This window comes from Hyla sarda, unplaced genomic scaffold, assembly GCF_029499605.1.
Source record: "Hyla sarda isolate aHylSar1 unplaced genomic scaffold, aHylSar1.hap1 scaffold_1087, whole genome shotgun sequence".
In the NCBI taxonomy this organism is placed as follows: Eukaryota; Metazoa; Chordata; class Amphibia; order Anura; family Hylidae; genus Hyla; species Hyla sarda.
Window position 1 is genome coordinate 24,051 of NW_026607707.1, and position 24,923 is coordinate 48,973.

The window sequence follows — 24,923 nt, forward strand, 5'->3', positions numbered from 1 at the left end:
CAGACTGTACCCCCCAGTATCCCCACTATTGTCATAACTGGAGATGTAGGACCCATGCATTGGATGTATGGTGGTACCTAGAGCTCCCCAGATTGTACCCCCCAGTATCCCCGCCATTGTCATAACTGAAGATGTAGGTCCATGCATTGGATGTATGGTGGTATTGTAGGAAACCTTGGCGTGGTGTGCGGGCTCAGGTACGTCCTTCATATAAGGAAATACTGGCTAATGTCTCATTTTTACATCAGTTTTGAGGATTAGCTAATGTCATTGTATATATTTACCACAGGATTGAAACCCCACTCTTGTCCATAGGTGCGGGTCCTCTACCCCATTGTATGTGTGCACAATTGCACTTGGGGTTGAGCACCTGTTATCACCTTGAGACTACGTTGTTTTGTCTTCTTGGTATCGTAGGCTACCCCCCAGTATCCCCGCCATTGTCTCTTACCAATGGTTGAAGCTCTCGATGATCCACCAGGCTGAACTCTATAATGAAGTAGTAGAAGTGCTTGTAGCAGGTGTTGACATGCGCCTCTGCTCCCACACTGATGATCATATCAAAATGATGGATGTAGGTATGGACAAAGACCCGAAATAACCGTGTCAGTATCTTGGTGCAGACTTGCTGGAAATTTTTTGGGAAAGGTATTCCTGGAATGGGAACACAATGCGGTAAGAGAAAAAAAACGAACACTAGAAGGCTCAGGAGGTTAAAGTGACCCTCAGCTCCCACCCATTTACAGTACTAAGGCCTATGTGCCCTATTATTTGTCAATATTATTCTCTCTGGTAGATCAGTAATGTCTATTTCATGATCATATCATTCTGCGATTGCAGCAACAGAAATCTGCTCTCTATTTCTAAGAAAACGAATGGTGCTACCTCTGTGATTGGAAGCCTTGTGGCCAGTGGCCTAGATGGGGCTAGATGCTGAGGCCATGATGGGACTTGCTGTTGAGGCCAACATGGGGCTAGATGCTGAGGCCATGATGGGACTTGCTGTTGAGGTCAAGAGGGGGCTAGATGCTGAGGCCATGATGGGACTTGCTGTTGAGGTCAAGAGGGGGCTAGATGCTGAGGCCATGATGGGACTTGCTGTTGAGGTCAAGAGGGGGCTTGCTTCTGAGCCCATGATGAGGCTGGCTGCTGAGGCCATTATCGGAATAGCTGCTGGGTCCATGATGGTACTAGTTTTTGAGACCAAGATGGGGCTAGATGCTGAGACCATGATGGGACTAGCTGTTGAGGCCTAGATGGGGCTAGCTGCTGAGACCCTGTGCTTGCATATGAAAATCGTTTTCCTGAGCTGGGCTTAGTGTGAACATATGGACCATTATAGGTGTTTCCTTACGATAAGAAAGAGAAGCAATGAGCTGAGCTGTGAGATGCTACACGATTCCTACAGAGAGAGACCCTGGTCAGAAACCTCTGAAGGTGAGAGATATGTGCAAGATTGAGTAGGTGAGTGTGATTACTCTGAGTGTGAGTGGGCCTCAAGACCACATGAGTGACCATGAGTCAAGTTGAACAGTGAGTTAATTCTGAAGCAAAACTCTGTGTCCATGTAGATTAGAGACCTGGTTGGTAGGATCCGTTTCATGTATAGATCCCAGGGGAGATATATTATGTACATTCAATATAAATGTGATGAAGAATATACGAGGAGATGAGAAATCCACCAGTGACCATTGGATATAAGCAGAGACAAGAAGAGGCAGAGAACTTGTCACCATGAAAACGCTGTATATTCTATTACGATGAGCAGGAGAAGATCACTCATATCTGGAGAGAAGGATTGAGTAGAACTTGTAATGTCTTCATCTCAACCAATGCTCCAAAAAAATAAAAGAAAACATCCATAACAGGTATCAAAGTGTTCATAAAGACTTGTGCTATAAAACTATAATGTCATTCATAGGGTACAGATAAAACTACAGCTTGTCCTGCCAAAAAATAGGCCCACACACAACAATGTCAGCCGAAAATATATAAAAAAATAAAAATACTAAAGTTGGTTATCGCCATAATTGTACTGACTCGAACATAACATATTATATATAACACACAGTAAACACCATTAAAAAACACAGATGTATTTTCATTTAGCCTCCCAAAAAAGTCATATGTACCCAATAATACCAATAAAATCATACAGCTCATATCACAAAACCTCGCCCAGCTCCGTCAACCGAAAAAAAGATATGCAAATTATGGCCAAAACCTGTTCAAGCTAAATCTGTGTAAAATAGCAACAAAGGTGGAGATGAGGGTAAATTACAAACCAACAAAATCCCTAACCCAGGATCCCGGATACCCCACTTTGTGAATCCCCATTAAAACTTTATTGTAAACAGATACAGTAACCCAGCAAATATATATGAAAAATACCAATATTACCAAAGTGACAGAGGTGAGTAGTGTGCTCCGCAAATGCACCTACCTCTAGTAGTCTATAGTGTCCAACCAAAAGACCGATGCACAACGACAACACAAACCTTATATAATTTAGACACACAGAGACCCCGGACATGTTATACTAGAGGTCTGGACTAATATGATAAATGGTGCTTCTTATGGTCACATATAGAGAACGGCAGCTTAAGATCACATATAGAGAACAGCAGCTTATGATCATATATACAGAACAGCAGCTTATGATCATATATACAGAACAGCAGCTTATGATCATATATAGAGAACAGCAGCTTATGATCACATATAGAGAACAGCAGCTTATGATCACATATAGAGAACAGCAGCTTATGATCATATATACAGAACAGCAGCTTATGATCACATATAGAGAACAGCAGCTTATGATCATATATACAGAACAGCAGCTTATGATCACATATAGAGAACAGCAGCTTATGATCATATATACAGAACAGCAGCTTATGATCACATATAGAGAACAGCAGCTTATGATCACATATACAGAACAGCAGCTTATGATCACATATAGAGAACAGCAGCTTATGATCATATATACAGAACAGCAGCTTATGGTCATATATACAGAACAGCAGCTTATGATCACATATAGAGAACAGCAGCTTATGATCACATATAGAGAACGGCAGCTTATGATCACATATAGAGAACAGCAGCTTATGATCATATATACAGAACAGCAGCTTATGATCACATATAGAGAACAGCAGCTTATGATCATATATACAGAACAGCAGCTTATGGTCATATATACAGAACAGCAGCTTATGATCATATATAGAGAACAGCAGCTTATGATCACATATACAGAACAGCAGCTAATGATCACATATACAGAACAGCAGCTTATGATCATATATACAGAACAGCAGCTTATGGTCATATATACAGAACAGCAGCTTATGATCATATATACAGAACAGCAGCTTATGATCACATATACAGAACAGCAGCTTATGATCACATATAGAGAACAGCAGCTTATGATCATATATACAGAACAGCAGCTTATGATCATATATACAGAACAGCAGCTTATGGTCATATATACAGAACAGCAGCTTAAGATCACATATACAGAACAGCAGCTTATGATCATATATACAGAACAGCAGCTTATGATCATATATACAGAACAGCAGCTTATGATCATATATACAGAACAGCAGCTTATGATCATATATACAGAACAGCAGCTTATGATCATATATACAGAACAGCAGCTTATGATCACATATAGAGAACAGCAGCTTATGATCATATATACAGAACAGCAGCTTATGATCATATATACAGAACAGCAGCTTATGATCATATATACAGAACAGCAGCTTATGATCACATATAGAGAACAGCAGCTTATGATCATATATACAGAACAGCAGCTTATGATCATATATACAGAACAGCAGCTTATGATCATATATACAGAACAGACGCTTATGATCATATATACAGAACAGACGCTTATGATCATATATACAGAACAGACGCTTATGATCATATATACAGAACAGCAGCTTATGATCATATATACAGAACAGCAGCTTATGATCATATATACAGAACAGCAGCTTATGATCATATATACAGAACAGCAGCTTATGATCACATATAGAGAACAGCAGCTTATGATCATATATACAGAACAGCAGCTTATGATCATATATACAGAACAGCAGCTTATGATCATATATACAGAACAGCAGCTTATGATCACATATAGAGAACAGCAGCTTATGATCATATATACAGAACAGCAGCTTATGATCATATATACAGAACAGCAGCTTATGATCATATATACAGAACAGACGCTTATGATCATATATACAGAACAGACGCTTATGATCATATATACAGAACAGCAGCTTATGATCATATATACAGAACAGCAGCTTATGATCATATATACAGAACAGACGCTTATGATCATATATACAGAACAGCAGCTTATGATCACATATACAGAACAGCAGCTTATAATCATATATACAGAACAGCAGCTTATGATTACATATAGAGAACAGCAGCTTATGATTACATATAGAGAACAGCAGCTTATGATCACATATATAGAACAGCAGCTTATGATCACATATACAGAACAGCAGCTTATGATCATATATACAGAACAGCAGCTTATGATCACATATAGAGAAGAGTAGCTTATGATCATATATACAGAACAGCAGCTTATGATCACATATAGAGAACAGCAGCTTATGATCATATATACAGAACAGCAGCTTATGATCACATATAGAGAACAGCAGCTTATGATCATATATACAGAACAGCAGCTTATGATCACATATAGAGAAGAGTAGCTTATGATCATATATACAGAACAGCAGCTTATGATCACATATAGAGAACAGCAGCTTATGATCACATATAGAGAACAGCAGCTTATGGTCATATATACAGAACAGCAGCTTATGATCATATATAGAGAACAGCAGCTTATGATCACATATAGAGAACAGCAGCTTATGATCATATATACAGAACAGCAGCTTATGATCATATATACAGAACAGCAGCTTATGATCACATATAGAGAACAGCAGCTTATGATCACATATAGAGAACAGCAGCTTATGATCATATATACAGAACAGCAGCTTATGATCACATATAGAGAACAGCAGCTTATGATCACATATACAGAACAGCAGCTTATGATCATATATACAGAACAGCAGCTTATGATCATATATACAGAACAGCAGCTTATGGTCATATATAGAGAACAGCAGCTTATGATCATATATACAGAACAGCAGCTTATGATCATATATACAGAACAGCAGCTTATGATTATATATAGAGAACAGCAGCTTATGATCACATATAGAGAACAGCAGCTTATGATCACATATAGAGAATGGCAGCTTATGATCACATATAGAGAACAGCAGCTTATGATCATATATACAGAACAGCAGCTTATGATCATATATAGAGAACAGCAGCTTATGATCACATATAGAGAACAGCAGCTTATGATCATATATAGAGAACAGCAGCTTATGATCATATATAGAGAACAGCAGCTTATGATCACATATACAGAACAGCAGCTTATGATCACATATACAGAACAGCAGCTTATGATCATATATACAGAACAGCAGCTTATGATCACATATACAGAACAGCAGCTTATGGTCATATATACAGAACAGCAGCTTATGATCACATATAGAGAACAGCAGCTTATGATCACATATAGAGAACAGCAGCTTATGATCACATATAGAGAACAGCAGCTTATGATCACATATAGAGAACAGCAGCTTATGATCATATATACAGAACAGCAGCTTATGATCATATATACAGAACAGCAGCTTATGATCATATATACAGAACAGCAGCTTATGATCACATATAGAGAACAGCAGCTTATGATCATATATACAGAACAGCAGCTTATGGTCACATATAGAGAACAGCAGCTTATGATCACATATACAGAACAGCAGCTTATGATCACATATACAGAACGGCAGCTTATGATCACATATAGAGAACAGCAGCTTATGATCACATATAGAGAACAGCAGCTTATGATCATATATAGAGAACAGCAGCTTATGATCATATATACAGAACAGCAGCTTATGATCATATATAGAGAACAGCAGCTTATGATCATATATACAGAACAGCAGCTAATGATCACATATACAGAACAGCAGCTTATGATCATATATAGAGAACAGCAGCTTATGATCATATATACAGAACAGCAGCTTATGATCACATATACAGAACAGCAGCTTATGATCATATATACAGAACAGCAGCTTATGATCACATATAGAGAACAGCAGCTTATGATCATATATAGAGAACAGCAGCTTATGATCATATATACAGAACAGCAGCTAATGATCACATATACAGAACAGCAGCTTATGATCATATATAGAGAACAGCAGCTTATGATCATATATACAGAACAGCAGCTTATGATCACATATAGAGAACAGCAGCTTATGATCATATATAGAGAACAGCAGCTTATGATCATATATACAGAACAGCAGCTAATGATCACATATACAGAACAGCAGCTTATGATCATATATAGAGAACAGCAGGTTATGATCATATATACAGAACAGCAGCTTATGATCACATATAGAGAACAGCAGCTTATGGTCACATATACAGAACAGCAGCTTATGATCATATATACAGAACAGCAGCTTATGATCATATATAGAGAACAGCAGCCTATGATCATATATACAGAACGGCAGCTTATGATCACATATAGAGAACAGCAGCTTATGATCATATATACAGAACAGCAGCTTATGATCATATATACAGAACAGCAGCTTATGATCATATATAGAGAACAGCATCTTATGATCACATATACAGAACAGCAGCTTATGGTCACATATACAAAACAGCAGCTTATGATCATATATACAGAACAGCAGCTTATGATCATATATACAGAACAGCAGCTTATGATCACATATACAGAACAGCAGCTTATGATCATATATACAGAACAGCAGCTTATGATCACATATACAGAACAGCAGCTTATGATCATATATACAGAACAGCAGCTTATGATCACATATACAGAACAGCAGCTTATGATCATATATAGAGAACAGCAGCTTATGATCATATATACAGAACAGCAGCTTATGATCACATATACAGAACAGCAGCTTATGATCACATATACAGAACAGCAGCTTATGATCACATATAGAGAACAGCAGCTTATGATCACATATAGAGAACAGCAGCTTATGATCATATATACAGAACAGCAGCTTATGGTCACATATAGAGAATAGCAGCTTATGGTCACATATAGAGAACAGCAGCTTATGATCACATATAGAGAACAGCAGCTTATGATCACATATACAGAACAGCAGCTTATGATCACATATAGAGAACAGCAGCTTATGGTCACATATAGAGAACAGCAGCTTATGGTCACATATACAGAACAGCAGCTTATGATCACATATAGAGAACAGCAGCTTATGATCACATATACAGAACAGCAGCTTATGATCATATATAGAGAACAGCAGCTTATGATCATATATACAGAACAGCAGCTTATGATCACATATAGAGAACAGCAGCTTATGATCATATATAGAGAACAGCAGCTTATGATCATATATACAGAACAGCAGCTTATGATCATATATACAGAACAGCAGCTTATGATCATATATACAGAACAGCAGCTTATGATCATATATACAGAACAGCAGCTTATGATCACATATAGAGAACAGCAGCTTATGATCACATATATAGAACGGCAGCTTATGATCATATATACAGAACAGCAGCTTATGATCATATATACAGAACAGCAGCTTATGATCATATATACAGAACAGCAGCTTATGGTCATATATAGAGAACAGCAGCTTATGATCATATATACAGAACAGCAGCTTATGATCATATATAGAGAACAGCAGCTTATGGTCATATATACAGAATAGCAGCTTATGATCATATATAGAGAACAGCAGCTTATGATCACATATAGAGAACAGCAGCTTATGATCACATATATAGAACGGCAGCTTATGATCATATATACAGAACAGCAGCTTATGGTCATATATACAGAACAGCAGCTTATGATCATATATGGAGAACAGCAGCTTATGATCACATATACAGAACAGCAGCTTATGATCACATATACAGAACAGCAGCTTATGATCACATATAGAGAACGGCAGCTTATGATCATATATAGAGAACGGCAGCTTATGATCACATATACAGAACAGACGCTTATGATCATATATACAGAACAGCAGCTTATGATCACATATAGAGAACAGCAGCTTATGATCATATATACAGAACAGCAGCTTATGATCATATATAGAGAACAGCAGCTTATGATCATATATAGAGAACAGCAGCTTATGATCATATATACAGAACAGCAGCTTATGATCACATATAGAGAACAGCAGCTTATGATCACATATAGAGAACGGCAGCTTATGATCATATATACAGAACAGCAGCTTATGATCATATATAAAGAACAGCAGCTTATGATCACATATACAGAACAGCAGCTTATGATCATATATAAAGAACAGCAGCTTATGATCACATATACAGAACGGCAGCTTATGATCACATATTGGGATATGGGTCACTTTTTATTTTCTGTCTGTTAGTATTGTATAATGAACCTAATGTCATCTGGGCCACAATTCAGAAGGTGACACATGGGTGAAGGCTGAACAATGTGTGACCACTATCCAGGGGATTAACCTCTCCATCGCCTTCCTTCCCAATAGCCAAATACATAGTAGTAAGTGTTATCAACCCTTCTGTAGAAGAGAATCAGCCATGACTATTGTGATATTGAAGAGAACATGTTCCATTTCGATATATGAGCCACAATGTAGAGAAATAATATGTACTTCAATGCGGAGAAGAGACTGTAATATCTGTTTGGTGACCCCAAATATAGCACCCGTCTGATGTTCCTGCCTATCGATGTATTCTATCCAGCAGCCATCATGGCCAGTGACCTGCAGCTCCTCCTCTGGCCAGAGGGTCTACAGCTGGACATGATGGCGGCAAACACTAACATGAGCGTCCGGTGAAGGAAGCTGCTGCCTGACAGGATTTCCTGCTCTGCACCCAACACATCAGTCACTTCCAGAAAACAAACCTCTCAAGAAGCTGAAATTCTGTGGTCCCCATCATCGATTCCCACAGTACAATCCTGAGGAGATAATGGGAGACGCCTGCAATTATCTGCAGAATTCCTCCTGTCACAAGAGTCCACATGTCCCATGGCCCCACCTTGATGGAGCGTTCTTCTCCAGACTGACATGATATTTCTCATGTTACATAGGGGGGGAGCGGAGACATGTGCAGGTGGAGATAACAAAGTTTTAATTTTCATAGTTCTTTTCTGATTGGATTTTAGGGCCACTGTATGTTACATAGGGCCCTGGATCTGCTTCTTCCACACTTTGAACCATCTATCTGGGGTCGGGGACCCTGCATGGACCTGACTCACCTGTTCTTGTTGGGAATATGTCTTCATTGTTTATTAGTGTTTCTATCCAATCCATTAGTAGGTTCATGTAGAGTGGAGCGGACACCTTTGTGGGCTTCTTGTACTTCAGCTCATCCTGCCACCTGTATTCATACCGAAGGCCACCAGACATGATGGGACAACTCCTTCCTGTGCAGAACTCAGACATTGTCCCATAAATTAGATTAATTCTGTTAAAGAAGTCGACGACATGCACAGCGATCCAGTCATTGATGTTCTCCCCTGGGGGAAGCTGCACCACAGTCTTCAGATCTAGACCGGATTTCAGGGAGGCCTGAGCCTTTTTGTAAAGCTCAAAGCGTTGGGTTCCAGGCTCAAACCTCTTCCTTGGACGGAACGTTCTGTCTTTATTAAATACTTGAGTAAGGCACACCGCCATGGTGTCCAGTCCACACTACGATGTAAGGCTGAAGGGTAGGAAACACGCTACAAAACAAATAAGGAACAGTGTTATATTCTGGCCCAGACTTTAGTTGACCATCATAATTCCAATATAATACATCAAGTGACCCCAGGGGATGGGAATCAGTAATGCACTTGTCACCCCCTTATTAACCCCTTAAAACCATTCAAGGGAAGCAGCCAAGAGTAGATGTTAAAGGGGTACTCCACTGAAAAACATGTTTTTAAATCAACTGGTGCCAGAAAGTTAATCAGATTTGTAAATTACTTCTATTAACGAATCTTAATCCTTCCAGTATTTATCAGCTGCTATATGATCCACAGGAAGTTATTTCCTTTCTGCCTGACCACAGTGCTCTCTGCTGACACCTCTGTCCATGTCAGGAGCAGGATAGGTTTGCTATGGGTGTTTGCTCCTACTCTCAACAGTTCCTAAAATGAACAGAGGTGTCAGCAGAGAGCACTGTGGTCAGGCAGAAAGGAAATTCAAAAAGAAAATAACTTCCTGTGGATCATATAGCAACTGATCAGTACTGGAAGGATTAAGATTTTTAAATAGAAGTAATTTACAAATCAAATTCTGGCACCAGTTGATTTAAAAATATATATATATATTTTCCAGTGGGGTACCCATTTAAGCTTGTGCTGTTACCTGACAATCCTGCCAATGCCATCATGGTCCTGTTAGTATTAATACAAGGCCTGGAGAGCAGATTTATATTTATATCTTGGGGGTCAGTATAGGAAATATACTATACGAAAGATAACAAATGCAAGAAGAGCAGCTGAGGATCCCTTTATGAGGCCTAACACATACAATAAACAACAAGGTCACATAGAGCTTCTATAAGTAGAAGAGGAAAGTAGATATAGTGAACAATAGTGAACATCATTTCTGTTATTGTCATGTAGGGTGATGTTCAGAAACGCTATTCAACTCCTCGCACCAATACCGATCTATACAGTGGGGATCAAAAGTTTGGGCCCCCCAGGTAAAAATTAGTATTAATGTGCATAAAGAAGCCAAGGAAAGATGGAAAAATCTCCAAAAGGCATCAAATTACAGATTAGACCTTCTTATAATATGTCACCAAAAGTTACATTTTATTTCCATCATTTACACTTTCATAATAACAGGAAAAAAAATGGCGTCTGCAAAAGTTTGTGCCCCCTGCAGAGTTAATATCTTGTACTGCCCCCTTTGGCAAGTATCACAGCTTGTAAACGCTTTTTGTAGCAGCCAAGAGTCTTTCAGTTCTTGTTTGAGGTATCTTTGTCCATTCTTCCTAACAAAAGTCTTCCAGTTCTTTGAGATTTCTGGGCTGTCTGTCACGCACTGCTCTTTTAAGGTCTATCCGTAGATTTTCAATTATGTTAAGGTCAGGAGATTGTGAAGGCCATGGCAAAACCTTCAGTTTACGCCTCTTGATGTAATCCCCCGTGGATTTTGAAGTCTGTTTAGAATCATTATCCATTTGTAGAAGCCATCCTCTCTTTAACTTCAGCTTTTCACAGATGGCATCAAGTTAGAATCCAAAATTTGCTGAAATTTTATTGAATCCATTTTTCCTTCTACTCGTGAGATGTTCCCTGTGCCACTGGCTGCAATACAACCCCAAAACATGATTGATCCACCCCCATGCTTAACAGTTGGACAGAGGTTCTTTTCATTACATTCTGTTCCCCTTCTTCTCCAAACGTACCTTTGCTCATTCTGGCCAAAAAGTTAAATTTTAACCTCATCGGTCCACAGAACTTGTTTCCAAAATGCATCAGGCTTGTCTATTTGTTCATTTGCAAAGTTCAACTGCTGATTTTTGTGGTGAGGACGTAGAAGAGGTTTTCTTCTGATGACTCTTCCATGAAGACCATATTTGTACAAGTTTCTGTTTATAATGGAATAGTGTACCACAACTCCAGTGTCTGCCAGATCTTTCTGGAGGGATTGTGCAGTCAAATGTGGGTTACAAATTATTTTTCTCACAATCCTGCGAGCTGTTCTGTCTGATATTTTTCTTGGTCTTCCAGATCTTGCTTTAACTTCCACTGTTCCTGATGACTGCCATTTCTTAATTACATTCCGAACAGAGGATATTGACATCTGAAAACGTTTTGCTATCTTCTTATAGCCTTCTCCAGCTTTGTGAGCGTCAACTATTTTCAGTTTCAGATTTCTAGACAACTGCTTAGAAGAACCCGTGGTGCTGATTGTTGGGGCAAGGTCAGATGAGTCTGGGCATTTATAACCTTTGAGATTGACATCACCCGGTCTTCCCAGATGATGATTGAGAACAATCCATGACACTGGCAGGTCTCAGCTCTGTAAAGGGGGCAGTGCATGCTATAAATTCTGCAGGGTGCACAAACTTTTGCAGACGCCATTTTTTTGTTTTCTGTTATTTTGAAAGTGTAAATGATGGAAATAAAATGTAACTTTTGGTGACATATTATAAGAATGTCTAATCTGTAATTTGATGCCTTTTTTCCATCTTTCCTTGGCTTCTTTGTACACATTGATACAAAATTTTACCTGGGGTGCCCAAACTTTTGATTCCCACTGTACATTAGCTGTATACCCTTAGATCTCAGAGTGGGGATCCTTATACTGACTGCACGGTGGGGGTAGTAGTCTGGGAGCTCTTGTATGCTGGACTCTGACTGCAGTTCTGTCCGGATCTCATCAGGTGTTAGTCAGTAGTTGGCCCCATGTGTGGTCCTGGCGGAGCAGTCACCAGGTAGAAGCTGCTCCCGCCTACATGTGTGATATCCCCCGGACTATTGAGTGCTCACTCCACATACCGTCACCATGTGCAAAGTATAAACAAAACCTTTCCAGACTTCTCATTTATTCTTATCACGATGGGGAAAAACCTGAAATTTTGTTCTGTGTAGAAGAACCCAACTACAGAGACAGAAAACCATTTGGGGTTGGGGGCAGCTTATGCAGGATCCATGGTATGAGACGCCTCCCTAGACCAAGGTGTGGTATGTATTGGTCCCTGTCAGACATAGTTACCCTCTTGTGTGACTGTCACCCCCAGATATTACACAGCAGTCTCTGTAGATGGGACAGGAGACATCATGGGGGTCTCTTCAGACATAGTTACTCTCTTGTGTGACTGTCACCTTCAGATATTACACAGCAGTCTCTGTAGATGGGACAGGAGACACCATGGGGGTCTCTTCAGACATAGTTACCCTCTTGTGTGACTGTCACCCCCAGATATTACACAGCAGTCTCTGTAGATGGGACAGGAGACATCATGGGGGTCTCTTCAGACATAGTTACTCTTTTGTGTGACTGTCACCCCCAGATATTACACAGCAGTCTCTGTAGATGGGACAGGAGACATCATTGGGGTCTCTTCAGACATAGTTACCCTCTTGTGTGACTGTCACCCCCAGATATTACACAGCAGTCTCTGTAGATGGGACAGGAGACATCATGGGGGTCTCTTCAGACATAGTTACCCTCTTGTGTGACTGTCACCCCCAGATATTACACAGCAGTCTCTGTAGATGGGACAGGAGACATCATGGGGGTCTCTTCAGACATAGTTACTCTCTTGTGTGACTGTCACCCCCAGATATTACACAGCAGTCTCTGTAGATGGGACAGGAGACATCATGGGGGTCTCTTCAGACATAGTTACCCTCTTGTGTGACTGTCACCCCCAGATATTACACAGCAGTCTCTGTAGACAGGCAAGGAGGCATCATGGGGGTCTCTTCAGACATAGTTACCCTCTTGTGTGACTGTCACCCCCAGATATTACACAGCAGTCTCTGTAGATGGGACAGGAGACATCATGGGGGTCTCTTTAGACAAAGTTACCCTCTTGTGTGACTGTCACCCCCAGATATTACACAGCAGTCTCTGTAGATGGGACAGGAGACATCGTGGGGGTCTCTTCAGACATAGTTACCCTCTTGTGTGACTGTCACCCCCAGATATTACACAGCAGTCTCTGTAGATGGGACAGGAGACATCATGGGGGTCTCTTCAGACATAGTTACTCTCTTGTGTGACTGTCACCTTCAGATATTACACAGCAGTCTCTGTAGATGGGACAGGAGACACCATGGGGGTCTCTTCAGACATAGTTACCCTCTTGTGTGACTGTCACCCCCAGATATTACACAGCAGTCTCTGTAGATGGGACAGGAGACATCATGGGGGTCTCTTCAGACATAGTTACCCTCTTGTGTGACTGTCACCCCCAGATATTACACAGCAGTCTCCGTAGTTGGGACAGGAGACATCATGGGGTCTCTTCAGACATAGTTACCCTCTTGTGTGACTGTCACCCCCAGATATTACACAGCAGTCTCTGTAGATGGGACAGGAGACATCATGGGGGTCTCTTCAGACATAGTTACCCTCTTGTGTGACTGTCACCCCCAGATATTACACAGCAGTCTCTGTAGATGGGAATGGAGACATCATGGGGGTCTCTTCAGACATAGTTACCCTCTTGTGTGACTGTCACCCCCAGATATTACACAGCAGTCTCTGTAGATGGGACAGGAGACATCATGGGGGTCTCTTCAGACATAGTTACCCTCTTGTGTGACTGTCACCCCCAGATATTACACAGCAGTCTCTGTAGATGGGAATGGAGACATCATGGGGGTCTCGTCAGACATAGTTACCCTCTTGTGTGACTGTCAACCCCAGATATTACACAGCAGTCTCTGTAGACGGGACAGGAGACACCATGGGGGTCTCTTCAGACATAGTTACCCTCTTGTGTGACTGTCACCCCCAGATATTACACAGCAGTCTCTGTAGATGGGACAGGAGACATCATGGGGGTCTCTTCAGACATAGTTACCCTCTTGTGTGACTGTCACCCCCAGATATTACACAGCAGTCTCTGTAGATGGGACAGGAGACATCATGGGGGTCTCTTCAGACATAGTTACCCTCTTGTGTGACTGTCACCCCCAGATATTACACAGCAGTCTCTGTAGATGGGACAGGAGACATCATGGGGGTCTCTTCAGACATAGTTACTCTCTTGTGTGACTGTCACCCCCAGATATTACACAGCAGTCTCTGTAGATGGGAATGGAGACATCATGGGGGTCTCGTCAGACATAGTTACCCTCTTGTGTGACTGTCACCCCCAGATATTACACAGCAGTCTCTGTAGACGGGACAGGAGACATCATGGGGGTCTCTTCAGACATAGTTACCCTCTTGTGTGACTGTCACCCCCAGATATTACACAGCAGTCTCTGTAGATGGGACAGGAGACATCATGGGGGTCTCTTCAGACATAGTTACCCTCTTGTGTGACTGTCACCCCCAGATATTACACAGCAGTCTCTGTAGATGGGCAAGGAGGCATCATGGGGGTCTCTTCAGACATAGTTACCCTCTTGTGTGACTGTCTCCCCCAGATATTAAACAGCAGTCTCTGTAGATGGGACAGGAGACATCATGGGGGTCTCTTCAGACATAGTTACCCTCTTGTGTGACTGTCACCCCCAGATATTACACAGCAGTCTCTGTAGATGGGACAGGAGACATCATGGGGGTCTCTTCAGACATAGTAACCCTCTTGTGTGACTGTCACCCCCAGATATTACACAGCAGTCTCTGTAGATGGGACAGGAGACATCATGGGGGTCTCTTCAGACATAGTTACCCTCTTGTGTGACTGTCACCCCCAGATATTACACAGCAGTCTCTGTAGATGGGACAGGAGACATCATGGGGGTCTCTTCAGACATAGTTACCCTCTTGTGTGACTGTCACCCCCAGATATTACACAGCAGTCTCTGTAGATGGGACAGGAGACATCATGGGGGTCTCTTCAGACATAGTTACCCTCTTGTGTGACTGTCACCCCCAGATATTACACAGCAGTCTCTGTAGATGGGACAGGAGACATCATGGGGGTCTCTTCAGACATAGTTACCCTCTTGTGTGACTGTCAACCCCAGATATTACACAGCAGTCTCTGTAGACGGGACAGGAGACATCATGGGGGTCTCTTCAGACATAGTTACCCTCTTGTGTGACTGTCACCCCCAGATATTACGCAGCAGTCTCTGTAGATGGGACAGGAGACATCATGGGGGTCTCTTCAGACATAGTTACCCTCTTGTGTGACTGTCACCCCCAGATATTACACAGCAGTCTCTGTAGATGGGACAGGAGACATCATGGGGGTCTCTTCAGACATAGTTACCCTCTTGTGTGACTGTCACCCCCAGATATTACACAGCAGTCTCTGTAGACGGGACAGGAGACATCATGGGGGTCTCTTCAGACATAGTTACCCTCTTGTGTGACTGTCACCCCCAGATATTACACAGCAGTCTCTGTAGATGGGACAGGAGACATCATGAGGGTCTCTTCAGACATAGTTACCCTCTTGTGTGACTGTCAACCCCAGATATTACACAGCAGTCTCTGTAGACGGGACAGGAGACATCATGGGGGTCTCTTCAGACATAGTTACCCTCTTGTGTGACTGTCACCCCCAGAAATTACACAGCAGTCTCTGTAGATGGGACAGGAGACATCATGGGGGTCTCTTCAGACATAGTTACCCTCTTGTGTGACTGTCACCCCCAGATATTACACAGCAGTCTCTGTAGATGGGCAAGGAGACATCATGGGGGTCTCGTCAGACATAGTTACCCTCTTGTGTGACTGTCACCCCCAGATATTACACAGCAGTCTCTGTAGATGGGACAGGAGACATCATGGGGGTCTCTTCAGACATAGTTACCCTCTTGTGTGACTGTCACCCCCAGATATTACACAGCAGTCTCTGTAGACGGGACAGGAGACATCATGGGGGTCTCTTCAGACATAGTTACCCTCTTGTGTGACTGTCACCCCCAGATATTACACAGCAGTCTCTGTAGATGGGACAGGAGACATCATGGGGGTCTCTTCAGACATAGTTACCCTCTTGTGTGACTGTCACCCCCAGATATTACACAGCAGTCTCTGTAGATGGGACAGGAGACATCATGGGGGTCTCTTCAGACATAGTTACCCTTTTGTGTGACTGTCAGACCCAGATATTACACAGCAGTCTCTGTAGATGGGACAGGAGACATCATGGGGGTCTCTTCAGACATAGTTACCCTCTTGTGTGACTGTCACCCCCAGATATTACACAGCAGTCTCTGTAGATGGGACAGGAGACATCATGGGGGTCTCTTCAGACATAGTTACCCTTTTGTGTGACTGTCACCCCCAGATATTACACAGCAGTCTCTGTAGATGGGACAGGAGACATCATGGGGTCTCTTCAGACATAGTTACCCTCTTGTGTGACTGTCACCCCCAGATATTACGCAGCAGTCTCTGTAGATGGGACAGGAGACATCATGGGGGTCTCTTCAGACATAGTTACCCTCTTGTGTGACTGTCAGACCCAGATATTACACAGCAGTCTCTGTAGACGGGACAGGAGACATCATGGGGGTCTCTTCAGACATAGTTACCCTCTTGTGTGACTGTCACCCCCAGATATTACACAGCAGTCTCTGTAGATGGGACAGGAGACATCATGGGGGTCTCGTCAGACATAGTTACCCTCTTGTGTGACTGTCACCCCCAGATATTACACAGCAGTCTCTGTAGATGGGACAGGAGACATCATGGGGGTCTCTTCAGACATAGTTACCCTCTTGTGTGACTGTCACCCCCAGATATTACACAGCAGTCTCTGTAGATGGGACAGAAGACATCATGGGGGTCTCTTCAGACATAGTTACCCTCTTGTGTGACTGTCACCCCCAGATATTACACAGCAGTCTCTGTAGACGGGACAGGAGACACCATGGGGGTCTCTTCAGACATAGTTACCCTCTTGTGTGACTGTCACCCCCAGATATTACACAGCAGTCTCTGTAGATGGGACAGGAGACATCATGGGGGTCTCTTCAGACATAGTTACCCTCTTGTGTGACTGTCACCCCCAGATATTACACAGCAGTCTCTGTAGATGGGACAGGAGACATCATGGGGGTCTCTTCAGACATAGTTACCCTCTTGTGTGACTGTCACCCCCCAGATATTACACAGCAGTCTCTGTAGATGGGACAGGAGACATCATGGGGGTCTCTTCAGACATAGTTACCCTCTTGTGTGACTGTCACCCCCAGATATTACACAGCAGTCTCTGTAGATGGGACAGGAGACATCATGGGGGTCTCTTCAGACATAGTTACCCTCTTGTGTGACTGTCACCCCCAGATATTACACAGCAGTCTCTGTAGACGGGACAGGAGACACCATGGGGGTCTCTTCAGACATAGTTACCCTCTTGTGTGACTGTCACCCCCAGATATTACACAGCAGTCTCTGTAAATGGGACAGGAGACATCATGGGGGTCTCTTCAGACATAGTTACCCTCTTGTGTGACTGTCACCCCCAGATATTACACAGCAGTCTCTGTAGATGGGACAGGAGACATCATGGGGGTCTCTTCAGACATAGTTACCCTCTTGTGTGACTGTCACCCCCAGATATTACACAGCAGTCTCTGTAGATGGGACAGGAGACATCATGGGGGTCTCGTCAGACATAGTTACCCTCTTGTGTGACTGTCAGACCCAGATATTACACAGCAGTCTCTGTAGACGGGACAGGAGACATCATGGGGGTCTCTTCAGACATAGTAACCCTCTTGTGTGACTGTCACCCCCAGATATTACACAGCAGTCTCTGTAGATGGGACAGGAGACATCATGGGGGTCTCTTCAGACATAGTTACCCTCTTGTGTGACTGTCACCCCCCAGATATTACACAGCAGTCTCTGTAGATGGGACAGGAGACACCATGGGGGTCTCTTCAGACATAGTTACCCTCTTGTGTGACTGTCAGACCCAGATATTACACAGCAGTCTCTGTAGACGGGACAGGAGACATCATGGGGGTCTCTTCAGACATAGTTACCCTCTTGTGTGACTGTCACCCCCAGATATTACACAGCAGTCTCTGTAGATGGGACAGGAGGCATCATGGGGGTCTCTTCAGACATAGTTACCCTCTTGTGTGACTGTCACCCCCAGATATTACACAGCAGTCTCGGTAGATGGGACAGGAGACATCATGGGGGTCTCTTCAGACATAGTTACCCTCTTGTGTGACTGTCACCCCCAGATATTACACAGCAGTCTCTGTAGATGGGACAGGAGACATCATGGGGGTCTCTTCAGACATAGTTACCCTCTTGTGTGACTGTCACCCCCAGATATTACACAGCAGTCTCTGTAGATGGGACAGGAGACATCATGGGGGTCTCTTCAGACATAGTTACCCTCTTGTGTGACTGTCACCCCCAGATATTACACAGCAGTCTCTGTAGACGGGACAGGAGACATCATGGGGGTCTCTTCAGACTTAGTTACCCTCTTGTGTGACTGTCACCCCCAGATATTACACAGCAGTCTCTGTAGATGGACAGGAGACATCATGGGGGTCTCTTCAGACATAGTTACCCTCTTGTGTGACTGTCACCCCCAGATATTACACAGCAGTCTCTGTAGATAAGACAGGAGACATCATGGGGGTCTCTTCAGACATAGTTACCCTCTTGTGTGACTGTCACCCCCAGATATTACACAGCAGTCTCTGTAGATGGGACAGGAGACATCATGGGGGTCTCTTCAGACATAGTTACCCTCTTGTGTGACTGTCACCCCCAGATATTACACAGCAGTCTCTGTAGATGGGACAGGAGACATCATGGGGGTCTCTTCAGACATAGTTACCCTCTTGTGTGACTGTCACCCCCAGATATTACACAGCAGTCTCTGTAGATGGGACAGGAGACATCATGGGGATCTCTTCAGACATAGTTACCCTCTTGTGTGACTGTCACCCCCAGATATTACACAGCAGTCTCTGTAGATAAGACAGGAGACATCATGGGGGTCTCTTCAGACATAGTTACCCTCTTGTGTGACTGTCACCCCCAGATATTACACAGCAGTCTCTGTAGACAGGCAAGGAGGCATCATGGGGGTCTCTTCAGACATAGTTACCCTCTTGTGTGACTGTCAGACCCAGATATTACACAGCAGTCTCTGTAGATGGGACAGGAGACACCATGGGGGTCTCGTCAGACATAGTTACCCTCTTGTGTGACTGTCACCCCCAGATATTACACAGCAGTCTCTGTAGATGGGACAGGAGACATCATGGGGGTCTCTTCAGACATAGTTACCCTCTTGTGTGACTGTCACCCCCAGATATTACACAGCAGTCTCTGTAGATGGGACAGGAGACATCATGGGGGTCTCTTCAGACATAGTTACCCTCTTGTGTGACTGTCACCCCCAGATATTACACAGCAGTCTCTGTAGACGGGACAGGAGACATCATGGGGGTCTCTTCAGACATAGTTACCCTCTTGTGTGACTGTCACCCCCAGATATTACACAGCAGTCTCTGTAGACGGGACAGGAGACATCATGGGGGTCTCTTCAGACATAGTTACCCTCTTGTGTGACTGTCACCCCCAGATATTACACAGCAGTCTCTGTAGATGGGACAGGAGACATCATGGGGGTCTCTTCAGACATAGTTACCCTCTTGTGTGACTGTCACCCCCAGATATTACACAGCAGTCTCTGTAGACGGGACAGGAGACATCATGGGGGTCTCTTCAGACATAGTTACTCTCTTGTGTGACTGTCACCCCCAGATATTACACAGCAGTCTCTGTAGACGGGACAGGAGACAGCATGGGGGTCTCTTCAGACATAGTTACTCTTTTGTGTGACTGTCACCCCCAGATATTACACAGCAGTCTCTGTAGATGGGACAGGAGACATCATGGGGGTCTCTTCAGACATAGTTACCCTCTTGTGTGACTGTCACCCCCAGATATTACACAGCAGTCTCTGTAGATGGGACAGGAGACATCATGGGGGTCTCTTCAGACATAGTTACCCTCTTGTGTGACTGTCACCCCCAGATATTACACAGCAGTCTCTGTAGATGGGACAGGAGACATCATGGGGGTCTCTTCAGACATAGTTACCCTCTTGTGTGACTGTCACCCCCAGATATTACACAGCAGTCTCTGTAGACGGGACAGGAGACATCATGGGGGTCTCTTCAGACATAGTTACTCTCTTGTGTGACTGTCACCCCCAGATATTACACAGCAGTCTCTGTAGACGGGACAGGAGACAGCATGGGGGTCTCTTCAGACATAGTTACTCTCTTGTGTGACTGTCACCCCCAGATATTACACAGCAGTCTCTGTAGATGGGACAGGAGGCATCATGGGGGTCTCTTCAGACATAGTTACCCTCTTGTGTGACTGTCACCCCCAGATATTACACAGCAGTCTCTGTAGACGGGACAGGAGACACCATGGGGGTCTCTTCAGACATAGTTACCCTCTTGTGTGACTGTCACCCCCAGATATTACACAGCAGTCTCTGTAGATGGGACAGGAGACATCATGGGGGTCTCTTCAGACATAGTTACCCTCTTGTGTGACTGTCACCCCTAGATATTACACAGCAGTCTCTGTAGATGGGACAGGAGACATCATGGGGGTCTCTTCAGACATAGTTACCCTCTTGTGTGACTGTCACCCCCAGATATTACACAGCAGTCTCTGTAGATGGGACAGGAGACATCATGGGGGTCTCTTCAGACATAGTTACCCTCTTGTGTGACTGTCACCCCCAGATATTACGCAGCAGTCTCTGTAGATGGGACAGGAGACATCATGGGGGTCTCTTCAGACATAGTTACCCTTTTGTGTGACTGTCACCCCCAGATATTACACAGCAGTCTCTGTAGATGGGAATGGAGACATCATGGGGGTCTCGTCAGACATAGTTACACTCTTGTGTGACTGTCACCCCCAGATATTACACAGCAGTCTCTGTAGATGGGACAGGAGACATCATGGGGGTCTCTTCAGACATAGTTACCCTCTTGTGTGACTGTCACCCCCAGATATTACACAGCAGTCTCTGTAGATGGGACAGGAGACATCATGGGGGTCTCTTCAGACATAGTTACCCTCTTGTGTGACTGTCACCCCCAGATATTACACAGCAGTCTCTGTAGATGGGACAGGAGACATCATGGGGGTCTCTTCAGACATAGTTACTCTCTTGTGTGACTGTCACCCCCAGATATTACACAGCAGTCTCTGTAGACAGGCAAGGAGGCATCATGGGGGTCTCTTCAGACATAGTTACCCTCTTGTGTGACTGTCACCCCCAGATATTACACAGCAGTCTCTGTAGACAGGCAAGGAGGCATCATGGGGGTCTCTTCAGACATAGTTACTCTCTTGTGTGACTGTCACCCCCAGATATTACACAGCAGTCTCTTGGGAGGATTCCCCCACACTCTTGTTACCTTGTTTGCAGAAGTTCTTCCCGTGTGGACGAAGTGATGGCTCCTGAAGCTCCACAATCCTTTAGACTCCAGTCACTCGGCAGCTTCGAGAAATATGTAGACAGGGAAGACGCACACGCTGCGCTCCTCCGGTGATGTCACATCCTGACTCTGTCCGAGTGCTCAACTCTTCTTGTAATAACTTGTGTACAGTATTCTGATACATCCTGCTCAACACAAACATAAGGAACACTGTGTATGTACTGCCAACAAACCATACATCCACTGCACTGCCAACAAACCATACATCCACTGCACTGCCAACAAACCATACATCCACTGCACTGCCAACAAACCATACATACACTGCACTGCCAACAAACCATACATCCACTGCACTGCCAACAAACCATACATACACTGCACTGCCAACAAACCATACATCCACTGCACTGCCAACAAACCATACATCCACTGCACTGCCAACAAACCATACATACACTGCACTGCCAACAAACCATACATACACTGCACTGCCAACAAACCATACATGCACTGCACTGACAACAAACCATACATACACTGCACTGCCAACAAACCATAAATACATTGCACTGCCAACAAACCGTACATCCACTGCACTGCCAACAAACCATACATACACTGCACTGCCAACAAACCGTACATACACTGCACTGCCAACAAACCATACGTCCACTGCACTGGCAACAAACCATACATATACTTCACTGCCAACAAACCATACATACACTGCACTGCCAACAAACCATACGTCCACTGCACTGCCAACAAACCCTACATACACTGCACTGCCAACAAACCATACATACACTGCACTGCCAACAAACCATACATACACTGCACTGCCAACAAACCATACATATACTGCACTGCCAACAAACCATACATACACTGCACTGCCAACAAACCATACATACACTGCACTGCCAACAAACCATACGTCCACTGCACTGGCAACAAACCATACATACACTTCACTGCCAACAAACCATACATACACTGCACTGCCAACAAACCATACATACACTGCACTGCCAACAAACCATACATACACTGCACTGCCAACAAACCATACGTCCACTGCACTGCCAACAAACCATACATACACTTCACTGCCAACAAACCATACATACACTGCACTGCCAACAAACCATACATACACTTCACTGCCAACAAACCATACATACACTGCACTGCCAACAAACCATACGTCCACTGCACTGCCAACAAACCATACATACACTGCACTGCCAACAAACCATACATACACTTCACTGCCAACAAACCATACATACACTGCACTGCCAACAAACCATACATACACTGCACTGCCAACAAACCATACGTCCACTGCACTGCCAACAAACCATACATACACTGCACTGCCAACAAACCATACGTCCACTGCACTGCCAACAAACCATACATACACTGCACTGCCAACAAACCATACGTCCACTGCACTGCCAACAAACCATACATCCACTGCACTGCTAACAAACCATACATCCACTGCACTGCCAACAAACCATACATACACTGCACTGCCAACAAACCATACATACACTGCACTGCCAACAAACCATACATACACTGCACTGCCAACAAACCATACATACACTGCACTGCCAACAAACCATACGTCCACTGCACTGCCAACAAACCATACATACACTGCACTGCCAACAAACCATACATATACTTCACTGCCAACAAACCATACATACACTGCACTGCCAACAAACCATACATACACTGCACTGCCAACAAACCATACGTCCACTGCACTGCCAACAAACCATACATACACTGCACTGCCAACAAACCATACGTCCACTGCACTGCCAACAAACCATACATCCACTGCACTGCTAACAAACCATACATCCACTGCACTGCCAACAAACCATACATACACTGCACTTCCAACAAACCATACATACACTGCACTGCCAACAAACCATACATACACTGCACTGCCAACAAACCATACATACACTGCACTGCCAACAAACCATACATACACTGCACTGCCAACAAACCATACGTCCACTGCACTGCCAACAAACCATACATACACTGCACTGCCAACAAACCATACATACACTGCACTGCCAACAAACCATACATACACTGCACTGCCAACAAACCATACATACACTGCACTGCCAACAAACCATACATACACTGCACTGCCAACAAACCATACATACACTGCACTGCCAACAAACCATACGTCCACTGCACTGGCAACAAACCATACATGCACTGCACTGCCAACAAACCATACGTCCACTGCACTGCCAACAAACCATACATACACTGCACTGCCAACAAACCATACGTCCACTGCACTGCCAACAAACCATACATCCACTGCACTGCCAACAAACCATACGTCCACTGCACTGCCAACAAACCATACATACACTGCACTGCCAACAAACCATACGTCCACTGCACTGCCAACAAACCATACATCCACTGCACTGCTAACAAACCATACATCCACTGCACTGCCACCAAACCATACATACACTGCACTGCCAACAAACCATACATA

General features: G+C 43.7%; 1 protein-coding gene across 1 annotated transcript; it reads right to left on the bottom strand.

The window, feature by feature from the left end:
• Positions 1 to 451: 451 nt before the first annotated feature.
• On the bottom strand, positions 452 to 22,476 carry MOB3C (MOB kinase activator 3C; the record flags this gene model as incomplete). Its single annotated transcript, XM_056551552.1, has 3 exons — positions 22,340 to 22,476; positions 9,530 to 9,994; positions 452 to 654 (listed from the first exon to the last, which is right to left on the bottom strand). Coding segments are annotated over exons 2-3 (621 nt in total), but the record flags the coding sequence as incomplete, so codon positions are not given.
• Positions 22,477 to 24,923: the final 2,447 nt, after the last annotated feature.